General features: G+C 39.8%; 1 protein-coding gene across 3 annotated transcripts in view; it reads right to left on the reverse strand.

Annotated features, from left to right (window-relative positions):
- TMCC1 (transmembrane and coiled-coil domain family 1) overlaps nt 1-17112 on the reverse strand; it is a 258137-nt gene that overhangs the window by 163159 nt on the left and 77866 nt on the right. For 2 of the 3 annotated variants that reach the window (XM_045990860.1, XM_045990861.1), the window contains one exon: nt 15876-16141. In XM_045990860.1, the coding sequence (XP_045846816.1) occupies nt 15876-16100 (225 nt within the window). In that variant the 5' untranslated portion in view covers nt 16101-16141. Of the gene's footprint in view, nt 1-15875; nt 16566-17112 lie in introns of those variants that run through there. The other variant, XM_045990859.1, reaches the window with a different exon arrangement.

The raw sequence follows: 17112 nt of genomic DNA on the forward strand, positions 1-17112 counted from the left end.
CTTAGAGATCTCCCTTTAGGGAGTGCCTGGGTGGCTCCGTTACTTAGGTATCCCAATCTTGATCTCAGCTCAGGTCTTGACCTCAGGGCTGTGAATTCAACCCACGTGGAGTATACTTAAAAAACAACAACAACAAAAAACTCGCTTTCATGTGAACAGACCTGGATGCTATCCTGCTGTGACTTACCAAGGAGGCAGAATCCCTTATTTATAAACCCTGGGTAAACTGCAAATTCTAAATCTACATGTTATCTTAATAATTTTAAGAATGAGATTGAGAATGAGAAAGAATAAGGGTTTTCAAGAGCTAAACCAAAGATGGACTCCAGAGGGGCGCCTGGGTGATTCAGTGGGTTAAGCCTCTGCCTTCGGCTCAGGTCACAATCTCAGGGTCCTGGGATCGAGTCCCACATCAGGCTTTCTGCTCTGCGGGGAGCCTGCTTCCGCCTCTCTCTTTGCCCATCTACGTGTGATCTCTCTCTCTCTCTCCCTCTCTCTCTCTCTGTGTCAAATAAATAAATAAATAAAATCTTTAAAAAAAAAAAAAAAAAAAAAAGGACTCCAGAAAGCAGCAGGCACTGAGCTCTCTGTGTCTCAGCCAGTGTTGGCCTTGGTGAGAAGTCCTTGTGGGCATTCCCAGCCCCGATTCCACCTTGTGGAGATATGGGCCCAGGAAAGCAGCCTGAAGCTGCGTCTGCTCCTGACGTGCCAGCCTGGAAGCAGAAAAAGCAGCTGGGACAGTGCTACATGGGACCTCCAATATGGGGAAAGGTGACAGGCAGTGCCTTTCCCTCGTCCTCTGCCCAGAGCTGTCCATTTCTGTTTCATGGAAAATCCATATGCAGACCTGGAAATCATGATTCTGTCAGGTTGGTTCAGTCTTTTCAGTGTGAAATCATCCCAACATTTGGGCTCTCAGACACCAAACAGAGAGGATTACCAGAAGAGTAATTCTACCTTCCCTTTCCACCCTACCTGCCTGTCCCAACCCCTTCCAGGCAATATTACAAAAAAATTCTCCTTCTCTCTGTCCATACTGTAAGTAACCCACAAAACTTCCCTAACTGCAACCTAGTAAAACATACTCTTTTTTTCTAAATTCACCTATTAACAGGAATATGATATAGTGAGCTCTGAAGTGATAGTAACCTTAACAGAGAACTAGGATGACTAACTTTGAACTTTCCCTTCATTAGCTTCCAAAGTTTGCATTACCTTCACATTTCCCTTTTATTAAGCTTATTCTTTCTCAAAATTCATGGCAAAAAAAATTTCATGTATTGTTACTGTTTTATAAAAAAAGGAGTATTTAAACAACATTAATTAGTATTTTTTCACTGTTTAGTTACCACAGTAATTGTGAAATAGTGTATAATATTTCACCTAGATTTTGGAGGAATGGAATTTGGTGGCCGGTCTGGGAATCTATAAACCATTCTTTTTATTATTAATTTTTTATATTTTTTATAAACATATAAAGTATTATTAGCCCCAGGGGTACAGGTCTGTGAATCGCCAGGTTTACACACTTCACAGCACTCACCATAGCACATACCCTCCCCAATGTCCATAACCCTACCACCCTCTCCCGACTGCCCTCCCCCCAGCAACCCCCAGTTTGTTTTGTGAGATTAAGAGTCTCTTCTATAAACCATTTTTAACAATGACATTCAAAAGGACTTTTCCCACAGAAATAAACAATTAAATGCTGTTTCAGAAGCTGGTAAATGCTTACACTACACGATAATAACTTCTCAGCTGAGTTCCCTGATACCTTGTTTTTTTTTTTTTCCTGTTTCATTCCATCTCGAACATAACTATTTTCAAAAATACATTTCACAGAGGTCTCCCTCCGCCTACCACTTCACCTGCTTGTACGCTCTCTGTCAAATAAATTTTTAAAAAATAAAACAATAAAAATTTAACAAATATATACATATTTAATATACAACCACCTTTCAAAAATCCATACGGAGGGCTCCTTATTTTCAATCACATCATCCAAATTAGTTTCACAGTTATAATCCTAAATCAAACTCCTCTCCCGTAAAGAGAAATTTTAAAAAATTGGCTATATATAGTTATACACTCTTCCAATCTTCTCTTAATACTTCCTCTAAATGCTTTACTAGACATCATAATGGTTAGCTGGGCTTAGGGTGCTAGGTAGGAAATAAAGATAACGAATACATGGTCCTATCCCTCCAGAGACTCACAATTGGGGGTTTTGTTTTGTTTTCTCCAAGAAGAAGAAAACTCTAAAGTATATCTCAGGGCACCTGGGCGGCTCAGATAGTTAAACATCTGACTCTTGGTTTCGACTCGGGTCATGATCTCAGGGTTGTGAGATCAAGCCCCATGTTGAGCTCTGCTCTGGGCATGGAGACTGCTTGGGATTCTCTCGCTCCCCCTCACCTCCTATGCGCGATCTCTCTCTTTCTCATAACCAAACAAACAAGTACATCTCAGTTATTTTGAAACTTGAAATTTACATGCATTACGTTGTCTTAAGATGGAGAAGATCTCGTCTTACTGTGCCTCATATTCCTAAGACAACCTCCAAGGAGCACATGCTCTATAAAATCCCTATCAGTAACACAAACCTGTACTTAGCTCCCCCTGTCTCTAAACTTCTATGGCCCTTAATTCAGTAACATAAGATTTTATATTGACCTCTCTATTAAAGCTTTTAACCACAAGGATGGGTTATAATTATGTGGTAGATACTACCTCAGCCCTTCAGGTGGCCAAGCAGAGCCTAGCCTAGCTATGAACATGTCATCACTTTACCTTGCTGTGCTGGACAGATATTTTAATTTTCTTTTTTTTTTCTTTTTAAAAAAAAATTTTATTTATTTGACACAGAGAGAGATCACAAGCAGGTGGAGAGGCAGGCAGAGAGCGAGGGAGGAAGCAGGCTCCCTGCTGAGCAGAAAGCCTGATGCGGGGCTCGATCCCCGGACCCTGAGATCATGACCTGAGCCAAAGGCAAAGGCTTTAACCCACTGAGCCACCCAGGTGCCCCAATATTTTCATTTTCTATGTGTGCCATGAAAAAGACTGTGAAGTACAAGTTTAATTTGGGGCTTTTCAAATTACAAGTGACTTCTTATTTAGTACAATGACCTCATCTGAAAAATGAAGGAAATGAAACCTATGGAATTTAATTTGTTTAAGGTCACACTGGTATTTAATAACAGAAACAAGTCATTCTCAGAATCTATAACTGAAGGCCCCCGACTTCTGGGCTTGATTACACCACATCACACTGCTTCTTCAGTTGCCACTTACGTAAATCATAAAGCTTGCCACCCCCTAAGACTGTAAGCAATTTGAGAATAAGGCTGTAACACAATTTGTACATAGCTCTCATATCTCTCAAAATGCTAATCTCCAACTCAGGAGTACTTAAGAAATAGTTATTGGTGGAATAAAAAAATCTTCAGTATAAAGAAAATGTCCCACTTAATGAAAAAGACAACTTCAAGTTCCATATTTAGAAATGTGCCTGAATAGTATAAGCATTTATGTATATTCAAGTGTGTACATAAATAGAATGTGAAAAAGTGGACAAATATACTTTGGGAGAAACGGTACTTGAGTACCTGAAACTATACCTGAGAACAGGCAACTGACATGACTATTCTAAAAACCACATATAAAGGGGGCGCCTGGGTGGCTCAGTGGGTTAAAGCCTCTGCCTTCGGCTCAGGTCATGATCCCAGGGTCCTGGGATCGAGCCCTGCATCATCCCTGCTGAGCAGAGAGCCTGCTTCCCTTCCTCTCTCTCTGGCTGCCTCTCTGCCTACCTGTGATCTCTGTCTGTCAAATAAATAAATAAAATCTTTAAAAAAATAAAAAAATAAAAATTAAAAACCACATATAAGGGATCTAAGTTTGTTAAAAACAAGACAACTGGCTCAAAATGGAGTCATGTACATTAAACCCCATGTTATCAACCTGAGAATCTAATTATAGTCACCTCTCCCAGAAAGGTGCTCTTAAACCAACAAATCAGGAATTACCTGATCAGTATTCGTTAGGTAATCTGCCTAATAACTTCTGAGATTTCCCTTCAGGGAAAGTAACACCATAATATCAATCCAATTTTTGCCTAGTGAAACTTTTTTATATCTGGTCCTTTCTGTCTATAAAACTTTGTATAGCTCTTCAGAGCTCCTAAATTTGCTATAATGGATGATGCCTAAGTTGTGAATTTTTGAATAAAGCCAGTGAGATCTTTAAATCTTACCCAGTTGAATTTTTCAAAATGTGAAAAGCATTAACATTTAAACCATACAACATAAATTTAATATACATAAATCAAATCCTTAGTAAGACCCGTTCCAAGTATTGTTCCTCACCTATCTGGCATGCATAGACAAGAGGTTATGACTGATGGCCTTGATGTGTATTACCATCCTTTCCCCTTAGCAATGCCAAGAAAAACCAATTTCAGTAAAATTTCTTTATAGAGCAGCTTTTAGAATTTTTCCCTTTGCTCTTCCCTCTGCCTGGCCTGCTTTTCCCCCTAGATCTCTCTTTGGTTTCCTCCCATCCTTCAGATATTTGCCCCCATTATCAAGGAACTGCTTAAAATTTCCTGCTCTCGAATTCATCTCCATCACAACTATCATATTGTATAAAGATTTCTCACACTATCCAAAATACAGCATTCATATGAAAATTTCTATAAGCTGAAATGATGTAAAGCAAAGAAACAATTACCATTAATTCATGTGGAAAAATTTCTGATCATCGCCAGACTCAAAAAGTAACCTTAGGCTTTTCTGATACCCTAGGACACATCTTAGTAATAGATGCACAAAATAAATTGAGATAACACACAGATGCTCACAGACACAGTTCAAAGCTATGAGAGGTTAATGCTGAGATGCTGAGTGTAGTTACAAGGAAAGGAGTTTGGCAGTGCCACCATTACTGCTAGGGATGTGCCCTCTGTAACTGCTCGTGGCAAAATAAACACTGAATGCTACTGTCACTTTTCACCTTTGTCTGTAAAACCAAAATTCCTCTTCAGATTTTTTTCCCATTAGCCAAACAAGCATTAACATGGGTCTTTCATAAAAGCAAAAGCTTAATGTGAACTTTTGAAAAGTAGGGGATAACTATTTTATTTACATTTTTATTTACCTCTTACTAAACAGTAAGCTCCACGAAGACAAATATTCTTTTTTTTTTTTAAGATTTTATTTATTTATTTGACAGACAGAGATCACAAGTAGGCAGAGAGGCAGGCAGAGAGAGAGAAGGGAAAGCAGGCTCCCTGCTGAGCAGAGAGTCTCTATCCCAGGACCCTAAGACCATGACCTGAGCAGAAGGCAGAGGATTTAACCCACTGAGCCACCTAGGCGCCCCACAAATATTCTTTATTTGTTTTATTCACTCATATATTCTTAGTACCTAAGACCAGGGTGGACAAACTATGGGCCATGGCCCAGACAATGTGCACCACAGCCAAACCCAGGTATCCATTTACACATTGTGGGTGGCTGCTTTCATGCTACAATGCAGAGCTGAACAGTTGCAACAGAGACCAGATGGTCAAAAATACTTATTACCGCTATTTACAGAAAAAGTTCGTAAAGCACTGACCAAAAACAATGTTGGGTCAAATACTCATAAATATTTACTGAGCAAATGTATGAAAAACAAACAATAGCAAAAAACCAAAAAACAAAATCCCACAGTGTTTTAATAACAGATATAAAAGAAGAGCACTTAAACAGAGACATCACCATGGAAGCTTTCGGTGCACTCACCCAGTTTGCATTTTCATCTGTATAGTTAGTTTTTCATATCCTACACCATGGATTCAAAGAACAAAGTTGGCAAGAGCACTAAAATTCAGATAGTTAAGTAATAAGCTTGCTTAAAATCACTCAGCTAGTAAATGCCAAATCCAGGACAGAAGCCTTTTTCTTCTTAAATTGTTTTCTAGTATAATCAAGCAAAATTTAAGGTGATAATTATTTTCTACTCTTCAATTTGAGGATTAAGGATCCTCAAATCTGACTTAATAATCTTATAAGTAATCTGAGTGTTTCAAAGTCTGACTAACCACAAAACAATGATTATATGTAAAAAACTTGAAGGAACCAAACTAAACTATAATTCTACCATCCATTTCTTCCCTTGATGTTACTTTACTGTTAAACATTAACAGCATCCTAATACTGAGACATACCTATATACTACATTGAAATGTCAAAGCACTTACTCAAATAATCTCAATTTAGGGGCACCTGGGTGGCTCAGTGGGTTGAAGCCTCTGCCTTCAGCTCCGGTCATGATCCCGGGGTTCTGGGATCGAGCCCCGAATCAGGCTCTCTGCTCCGCAGGGAGCCCGCTTCCTCCTCTCTCTGCCTGCCTCTCTACCTACTTGTGATCTCTCTCTTTGTGTCAAATGAATAAAAAAAAAAAAAAAAAATCTCAATTTATACCATAAAATGTATACTGACTTCAGGACCACTATGAATGTTACCATTGCTTCAAAACATGGCCTATCTCTAACCTGTAGGCATGAAAACAAACATTACATAGCCAGCTTAAGCTTTTATTTTTTTTTAATATTTTATTTATTTATTTGTCAGACAGAGAGAGAGTACAAGCAGGGAGAGCTGCAGGCAGAGGGAAAAACAGGCTCTCCACTGAACAAGGAGCCTGATGTGGGACTCAATCCCAGCACCCTGGGATCATGACCTGAGCCAAAGACAGACAGTTAACCAACCGAGCCACCCAGGCATCCTTTAAGCTTTTATTCTTTCATTGGGTCTTTCATCTATTGCAATAACTTAATGGTTTTTAATAAGATATTTTATGTTCTTGCATAAAATTTACATCAAGGCTCGTTAATCCTTTTTTTTTAAGATTTATTTATTTGACAGACAGAGATCACAAGTAGGCAGAGAGGCAGGCAGAGAGAGAGAGGAGGGGGGGGAAGCAGGCTCCCTGCTGAGTAGAGAGCCTGATGTGGGGCTTGATCCCAGGACCCTGGGATCATGACCCAAGCGGAAGGCAGAGGCTTTAACCCACTGAGCTACCCAGGCGCCCCTCATTAATCCTTTCTTCATAGAGAACCCCTCTCCTGCTAATCAACTCCACTTGCCTTCTGGGGAAATCCTATTCAGGACCTTCAAATGGATCACTGTTACTCTCTTGCTTTGATCTGACAGCTCTGTTCAAGGCTGCTAAGACCCTGGTTTCAGCTGTCATCATTTCTGGCCTAGATTCTACAAGAGACTCCTACCCATTCTCCTTCTAGACTCCCTGCAGTCTACTCACATGGCAGTCAGAGTGATTCTTTAAAAAAGTAAGTCAGATGGAAGCACCTGGGTGGCTCAGGAGTTTAAGCATCTGCCTTTGGCTCAGCTCATGATCCCAGGGTCCTGGGATGGAGCCATGTGTCAGGCTCCCTGCTCAGTAAGAAGCCTGCTTCTCCCTCTCCGACTCCCCATTTGTGTTCCCCCTCTGGCTGTCTCTCTGCCAAATAAATAAAAAGTCTTAAAAAGAAAAAAAAAAAAAGTCACATTATTATACCACTCTTATGCTCAAAACACCCAATGGCTCTGCATCTCATTTAGTCCTTACAATGTTTATGAAGCTCTACCTGATCTGGCCACCTGTGACCTCTCTGATCTATCTCTTACTATGGTCCCCTGCTCACTCAGCTTTTTCACACTGGCTTCCTTGCCATTCCTTTGACATTCAGACAGGCTCCCACCCTCGGGTTACTTCATTTCCCTTGAATACTTATCCCCCAGATCCCACACCACATGACTAACTCTTTCATCTTCTGAAGTCTTCACTCAAATATCACCTTCTTGAGGCCTACCCTTATCGTTCTGCTTCAAAACTGCAACTCACCTCCCCTCCATACACACTCTGGATCTCTGTTCTCTCATTTTATTTTTTTTCCATAATACTTAATCATCTTACAACATAAAATTCATTTATTATATTTATGTATGCTATCTCCTTCAATACAAAGAAAACTCTGTAAGGGCAGAAATCTCTGCCTGTTTTGTTTTCTGAGGTACCCAAACTACCTCGAACATTGCCTAATACATAGTAATATTGAATAAATATTGATGAATGAATGAATGAAAGCTTACTCCATTTCAAAGATTTAGCCATGTACATTCTCAAACTCACTAATTAGATCTCCTTTCTTGTTCCCTATGTCTATGTACTATTCACTAATTCACTGAACATATAAACCAAGGGCAGAAGCCTTAGTCACAGGGAATATAAGATACCCTGTCCTCACATATCTCTTGTCTTCACTTCTACCATCAATCTCTTGATTTAAATTACTGTTCTCTCTCACCTGGACTGCTATAATAGCCTTCTGGCTCATCTACCTGAATTCAGTCTAAATCTACTCCAATCCACTCTTCATGCTGTTAGCACAGTGCTCATCTCTAATCACAAAGTTCATATTACACTCCCCCCGCCCCCAAGCCTTGCTTAAAATTCTTTGATGCTACTCATCCTTAAGTGGAAAAAACCTGCTTAACGTTGTCTGCAAACCTCTGTATGAACTGCACCTATCTACCTCTGCAGCCTTAACCAGTATGCACTTGCATGCGTGCACACATGCCAAGTATATACACCTGCCATTCTATCCTTCATATGCGGCAAAACTCCTCCCTTCTTAGGGCCTTTGTATCTGCAACTCAGGTACCTCATTCAGATAAACCTCAGTTTATCCCGTCAATCTCTTTCATTCACTTCCTCAGGAAAGTCATACCCTGCCTTTCTTAAGTAGGTCAACTGTCCCTATGACAGGCTCCAGTAGCACTTGTCACAGCTGAAAATTTAGACTTGTGTTGAATGATTCTTTAATATGTGTCCCCATCTGATTATAAACTCCATGAGAGCAAGAATCACATCTGGTTTTGCTCACCATAATATCCAGTGCCTAGCACATATCAGATAATATACATTTGCTAAATAAATGACTAAAAGTATTAACCATAATATGAAAACTGCAGAAGAATACAAAGTGTGGGAAACAAGTGCTAGGTTCTGTATGAGGCAGGGAATGGCATGAGATAAAGAAGTCCACATGGGTTAAATCGTGGAAGGCCTTGCATGTCATTTTAAGGAACTTTCTTTACTCCTCATATACAGTGGATCCAGTGAAGGTTTTTAAGCAGCGGAAATGGCATCATTTGCTTTGTTTTAGATAGTTCCCACAGGCTACATGCAGCACACAGAAAGGATCTAAAAGGGCAATGAGATGATGGATGGAGGCCCAATCTAAGGCACTAACTTAGGAATGGAGAACAGGAGCCAGTTTGGGGACTGTCTGACTGAGGACTGAAAGAGATCAAAATAACTCTTAAGGCTGCCAGCGTGGGTGACTTGTGACTTACAAAGCCAGATCTAGTGATTCTCAAACTCATGGGCTGATTGCACTAGAATTATCTGGGGCCTTGACTTAAAGTGGGATTTTTGGGGCATCTGGGTGGCTCAGTTGGTTAAGCGACTGCCTTCGGCTCAGGTCATGATCTCAGGGTACTGGGATCGAGTCCCGCATCGGGCTCTCTGCTCAGCGGGGAGCCTGCTTCCCTTCCTCTCTCTCTGCCTGCCTCTCTGCCTACTTGTGATCTCTCTCTGTCAAATAAATAAATAAAAATCTTAAAAAAAAAAAGAAAACACTAATTTACTTTATTCCCAAGAGTCTTGAACTTAGAGGAGTCTTTAACTTACTCTCCATTACCCACACCAACATCCTCAAGCTCTTCTTTCAAAGCTTTCCCAGATTCCTCCGGACAGAATTAATTACTCCTTCCCTAAACACATGTTTTTATATTGCCTGTGGCACTTAACACATTCTATCCTATCTTATATGTGGGGGCAGCAGAGTGTTAAAGAAAGAGAACTAGGGGAGCCTGGATGGCTCAGTGGGTTAAAAAGCCTCTGCCTTCGGCTCGGGCTGTGATCCCAGGGTCCTGGGATAGAGCCCCGCATCAGGCTCTCTGCTCAGCAGGGAGCCTGCTTCCTCCTCCCTCTCTGCCTACTTGTGATCTCTGTCTGTCAAATAAATAAATAAAATCTTAAAAAAAAAAAAAAAGGAAAAGAAAAGAAAGAGAACTAGCCTATAGAAATCAAAAGTTTCACTCCTTATTTACAAGCTATGTGACCCTGAAATCATTTATGCTTCCTAGTTTGTGAATTAATTACAATAAGGACCATCATTACCATCTCATAGAATTACTAAGAAGATCAAGTGAGATAATTTATGTTAAAGTGCTTTATTAAAATTCATAAATTACTGGGGCACTTGGGTGGCTAAGTCAGTTAAGCATCTGCCTTCAGCTCAGGTCATGATCCCTGGTCCTAAGATCAAGCCCTGCTTCTGGCTCCCCCTCCCCGCTCAGCAGGAGCCTGTTTCTCCCTCTGCCCACACCCTCAAGGAGTGTTCTCTCTTTCTCTCAAATAAATAAATAAAATGTTTGTTAAAAATTCATAAATTAGGGGCGCCTGGGTGGCTCAGTGGGTTAAAGCCTCTGCCTTCGGCTCGGGTCATGATCCCAGGGTCCTGGGATCGAGCCCCGTATCGGGCTCTCTGCTCAGCAGGGAGCCTGCTTACCCCCTCTCTCTCTGCCTGCCTCTCTGCCTGCTTGTCATCTCTGTCTATCAAATGAATAAATAAAATCTTTAAAAAAAAAATTCATAAATTACTTGCTCTTCTATCTGTATATATTCTCTTTTTGGCTAGTTCTAAAAAATCTTACGAGATCGGAATCAAGTGTTATGTACCTGTGTGTCCAGCACAGCATTTATCAGAATTTACCTTGCATAAAACAGACACTCAGAAGTTGGTCAAATATGCTGAATAGATGATATGAGAGAAAAAAGAGAGACAAGTTTATACTCTCATTCCAAAAAGGACCTGAGGCAGCTGACATGAATTTTTCTTTGACCACTCTATTAACTATCCTGCCGATAAATTCCATTTTCCTTGTTCATTCCCCTTTCTGAAACAACCCTTTCTTCTATCCCCCACGTACTCATATATCTAAATCCTATTTCTCCTGTAAGATCCAAATCAATGCAGCTACCCCTTACTCCTCCTCTAAGCTTTCTACTCACTTCAGATTTTTTTTTTTTTTTTTTTTTTTTTTTTTTTTTGACAGAGAGAGAGATCACAAGTAGGCAGAGAGGCAGGCAGAGAAAGAGAGGAGGAAGCAGGCTCCCCACTGAGCAGGGAGCCTGCCAGGGACTTGATCCCAGGACCAGGGGATCACCACCAGAGCAGAAGGCAGATGCTTAACAACTGAGCCACCCAGATGCCTCCAGATACTGTTTTATACTGTTTGCTACTCCTCCAACTAGACTGTAAGTTCACTGAGTCTAGGATCAGAAATTTTTCAGATACTCCGGAGAACTTTAAAGGTGAACAACAGGTACTCCCAAATCTCAATTAAAAAAGAATCTAGCTTAAAGGCCAAGACACTACTTTGAAAACTAGACTGGTTATGTGGCAGATGGCTAAAGCAGACGCAGGTGGCTTTCAAACACAATAGATATACTGGAAAATCAATTCCACATTTGTCTTAGGTGGTTACGTTTGTACACAGGTACATGGACATGCACGTCTATAAGAATGTTAACATATATGGACAGAAATATCAGTGTACTGGGACGCCTGGGTGGCTCAGTTGGTTAAGCGACTGCCTTCAGCTCAGGTCATTCATGATCCTGGACTCCTCGGATGAGTCCCGCATCAGGCTCCCTGCTCAGTGGGAAGTCCACTTCTCCCTCTGACCTCCACCCCCCATGCTCTCTCTCTCTCTCTGCCTCTCTCATTCTCTCTCAAATAAATATATCTTAAAAAAAAAAAAAGAAAAGAAATATCAGCATACTTAAACAATTATCACCAGTATTAAAACATTTCATCCTCAGACATTTGAGAAAAAAAAAAAAAAAAAAAAGACACAAAAATACAGAAGCCACTGGGGTGCCTGGGTGGCTCTGTGGGTTAAAGCCTATGCTTTTGGCTCGGGTCATGATCCCAGCCAGGGTCCTAGGATCGAGCCCTGCGTCAGGCGCTCTGCTCAGTGGGGAGCCCGCTTTCCTCCTCTTTCTCTGCCTGCCTCTCTGCCTACTTGTGATCTCTGTCTGTCAAATAAATAAAATCTTAAAAAAAAAAAAAACCAGAAGCCAGTATTTAGAATTTGAAACAATCACTCTGTCTTACTAACATACAACAGAGTAGGTCTCCAGACTAATCTCCACTTAATCAACTTGCTATATCACTCTTAAACTCTCCATGTTCTCTGAAAGATATGCAGAATTTATATTCACAGGATAATCAATGTTCATGGCTGGTACACTTTCATAAATACATCATACTCCCACATCATTTTGTTATATTCACTATAATTAAACAGTTTCATTAAGTACTATATAAATCAGTAAGATAAGAGTATAAAAAGGGCTCTTGTTTCATGAAACCTAAGGTGCTTTGGAAAGACTCAAGAAAAGAACATTTTTTAAAAAGCACAATTTTTTAAAAATGAAGTTAAAGTGGGCAAGGCTTTCAAGAGATTATTAAAATCTAAGAGTCTGGGGAAAAAAAATCTAAGAGTCTGACCCATGCTGCTTCCCAAGTGTTACCAGGTTATCACTCCACTTTATAAAAATTTTTAAAATGGAAATTATAGTCCATGCAATGAGCACAAGAAAGGAATAGAAGCCTAATCAGTAGGTTTGTATTTTAAAAAGTTAAGGCATTGGTTTTAAGTTAAAGTAATTAAAAATAGAACTACCATTGGATCCAGTAACTGCACTCCTAGGTATTTCTTCAAAGAATACAAAAATACTAATTTGAAAACATATAGGCACCCTTATGTTTATTGCAGCATTATTTATAATAGCCAAGTAACGGAAGCAGCCCAAGTGACCACAGGCTGATAAGTGGATATAGAAGATATGGCATATACACACGATGGAATATTATTCACTCATAAAAAAAGGAATGAAATCTTGCCACCTGCAACAACATGGACTATCTAGACAGGATAATGCTTAGCAAAATAAGTCAGTCAGAGAAAGACAAATAGCAAATCATTTCACTCATACATGGAATTTAAAAAACAAAAGAACAAAGGGGGGAAAAAACCAAACTCTTAACTATAAAGAACAGTTGGTTGCCAGAGGGGGGTGGGGAGGTACAGGTGAAACAGGGGAAGGTAATTATTTATCTTGATTAGCACTGAGTAATATATGGAATTATTGAATCACTAAATTGTACACCTGAAATTAATGTAATACTGTATATTAACTACACTGGAATTAAAATTTTAAAAAATCAAATTGGTGGGTTTTACTGTAAATACATGTATTAAAGAAACAATTTTTTTCCCATTTTATTTATTTTTTCAGCGTAACAGTATTCATTCTTTTTGCACAACACCCAGTGCTCCATGCAAAACGTGCCCTCCCCATTACCCACCACCGAAACAATTTTTTTATATGTTCTCCCTTGACTCTCTATGAAGTTGTTGTTGTTGTTTTAAGATTTTATTTATTTGAGAGTGAAGAGAGAAATCATGGGGACAAGGGGACACAAGTACAGAGAGGGAGGGAGGGATAAGCAGACTCCCTACTAAGCAGGGACCCCAACTCAGGGTTCAATCCCAGGACCCTGGGGTCATGACCTTAGCCGAATGCAGACGCTTAACCCACTGAGCCACACAGGCACCCCTCTATGAAGTTTTTCCAAACAATATAAATGCGTACAATATGCTTTACTTATAATTTTCTCTTTAACATAAAAGTCTATAATCCCAGAATCACTAGTAAAAAAAATTTCTTAAGGACGCCTGGGTGGTGCAGTCCATTAAGCATCCAACTCTTGGTTTCAGCTCAGGTCATGATCTCAAGGTTGTGAGATACAACTCAGCATCAAACTCCGTGCCCAGCATGGAGTCTGCCTGACTCTCTCTCCTCTGCACCTCACTCCTACCCCATGCTTGAGCATGCATGAGTATGCTTGCTCATTCGCTCGCTCACTCACTCTCCCTAAAATAAATAAATATTGGTGAAAAAATGTCTTCGTGTTCTCTGGTACAGATTAAAACGAATTATATAGTTGCACTGTTAGTTTTTACTGTCAACATTTTTGTCCTTTGTCAATGACCAAATATCTTTTTTATTTCAAAGATAACTATGATGCACATAATTATGTATTACTTTTCTGCGTTTATACCTTGAATTTTAATGATCTGAATCTTTAGTCTCCTGATTATGTTATTCTGGTAGATATGTTATCTGGATAGGCTTAACTTCTTGAAGTGATTTACTGTCCATTACTTGTTTGCTTGTTTTTAGTGTCACATTTAAACAGGAGGGGTTTAAAGGTATGTGATTCAATATTTGGATCCAGGCAAAATGTCCAGTAAAATAAATTTACCTGTGCCAGAAACAAACACAGAATGAAAGCAATTGACCAATCAAAACCTGAAGAAATACATAAAAGTAAAGCCAAAAGACAGCAAGATGGCAACTTATAGGGCAGACTTGGCCCATAAATGTGTTGTTTGACTTCCATAATATGTCAAAAATCAAGAGAGTACTAAGCTATCTTTCAAGTTTCTCTTGAAAAATAAGAAGACCTGGCAAGACTGGGCTCATAGTCCTGAATCACAACAATCAGGTAAAGCTAAGAAGATACTGCCCCTTTAGACAGCACTTAAACTCTTCAGTTTGTCCAAGTCACGTGACATGAGTTCACTCACTGTCATTACCTGCCCCACTACATGTACGTGTTTTCAAACCCTAGAGCTATTTCTTCTATATGCCTCAACTAACCATAACTAAGACATGAAGTGAAAGTTTTATGAAAAGAGTTTCCCCTAAATTTGTTAAGCCTAGTTGTCCCATCCAGGCAGACCTAAAAAACCTGTTTATGAAGAGTAAATTATAGGGGCACCTGCGTAGCTCGGTCGCTTGAGCATCCGACTCTTAGTCTCAGCACAAGTACTGATCTCAAGATCATGAGATAAAGCCCCACGTCAGGTTCCATGCTCCAGTGCAGAGTCTGCTTGATTCTTTCCCTCTCCCTCTACCCCTCCCCCCATTCATGCACTCATGGTCTCTCAAAAAATTTTAAAAATCTTAAAAAAAGTATAAGAGTGCATATGCTCTGCTACAGAATGTAAATATATATTGAATGCTGATGATGTGGTACAGTGTATATGAAAATTACAAGCAATTTAGTATCTATCTGTGCTTTGCACAGAAAAACCCAGATTCTAGAACTTTTCTTGCCTTCATTAATGTTAGAAAGTCAAATCATGTGCAAAACCAAAACAAGAACAAAGCATCTTTGCTCCTCTACCATAAAACTAAGCCTTTTAACATAAAAAAGACATGAAAGATACTGAAGATTTTAGCAAAACAGTAAAATAAGATATGCCAATATGTTAGGAAGCAAACAGGAATATAATTATAAGCATCCAGTCATTAGCCAGAATAAATATTTTTTAAAAGATTTTATTTATTTCTTTGACAGAGACAGAGAAATCACAAGCAGGCAGAGCAGCAAGCAGAGAGAAAGGGGGAAACAGGGTCCCTGCTGATCAGAGAGCCTGATGTGGGGCTCGATCCCAGGACCTGAGCTGAAAGTAAAGGCTTAACCCACTGAGTTACCCAGGTGCCGCAGCCAGAATAAATATTATCACCTCATTTATTTAATGAAAAAAATAAATAAAACTATTTTTTACCACAACTTTGAGATACTTGCTGAGATATCTCTTTTTAGTTACCAAAGATTAAGTGCGGAGAATCCTAGCTCGAAGAATTGTAGGTTGGAGAAAAAGGAAATCTAGCAGACTTACCCTCTCTGCAGTTGCCTCATCCCCTGGCAGACATGCAGCAGCAGCAGCACAAGCTATTTCCATCATAGCAGAACTGGTTGGAGCATCAGTTGTGGATGAAGACCTGGGTCGGCCTGACTGCATAACAGTTGCCATCTCCTGGCCAGATTTCCTGTTGATTTGGGGACTTCCCTTTGGGGCCTCTGGTTTGCCCCGCCTACTATGTAAGCTCGTCCCTCTCTTCATCTTGGGTGGCACTCGGATCTGCTGCAGGACACGATTCAGAGCTGTGGGGTGGGTGGGGACACCATCAATCTCAGCACATGCGTTCTGGCTTTCCAGATCCATTTCAGGTTCTGGATCTGCCTGAATTTGTTGCACATCGTGTGGAGACACTGATGACCTCCTGCGCTGGTGCTGGAAGAGATGCTTCAAGCCTTGGCCAATCACATTAATGTTCTCCAAAGCATTGTGGGTCATTTTAGACAACTTTTGTTCTGATTCTGTCTGCTTTCTGGCCTCTGCATCTTGGGATTTGCCTCCAGGATCAGGGTCCTCATATAACTGTTCACTGCCTGAAGGCTCCATCAGTAGATTTAATACGCTTATTTGCAAACTCAAAAACTTTATAACACACCAAGACTGTCAAATTAGGTAGGCATTTGCTTCAACAGTAACTACACATGCAGCTGTGAGACGGAGGCTTCATGCCTATCTAATGTTAAAAAAAAAAAAAGAAAGAAAGAAAGAAAAGAAAAGAGCCTCTTATTATAAATCCATGCAAAATCTCCAGTGTTAAAGAAAAACATGCCACTAGCCAAACACATAGGCACTATCATTAAGCAATCTTTAACCAGAAGATTAAAAGACAGTTTTCTAGATGGTGGGTAATGATTATTTTCTAGAATAGGAGAAAAAGCTCAGAAACAAGTACACAGCATATGAAAACAGCAATGTTTAAAAAAAAATCCCTACAAGTTTCAATATATGAAGAATCGGATACTAGAGGAGTCATCCTAGAATGGAAACCACAGTAACTGTTGACAGAACAGCCATTACTTGGGAAATCAAGAGGGAACAGACCATTCAGTAGACACAGTATAGCTGAGACAATTTAATTCCTCTCACTCATAACCACAGTTAATTATCCATATGTTGAAACTCAGCAAAGTAAATTCAAAGAACAATAGTGAGAAGTGGATATCCTAATCCAAATGCATATGGATTTTAGTGGAAAAGAGGAATTTCTTGGTATCAT

This window comes from Meles meles, chromosome 20 (genome assembly GCF_922984935.1).
Source record: "Meles meles chromosome 20, mMelMel3.1 paternal haplotype, whole genome shotgun sequence".
Taxonomy (NCBI): domain Eukaryota; kingdom Metazoa; phylum Chordata; class Mammalia; order Carnivora; family Mustelidae; genus Meles; species Meles meles.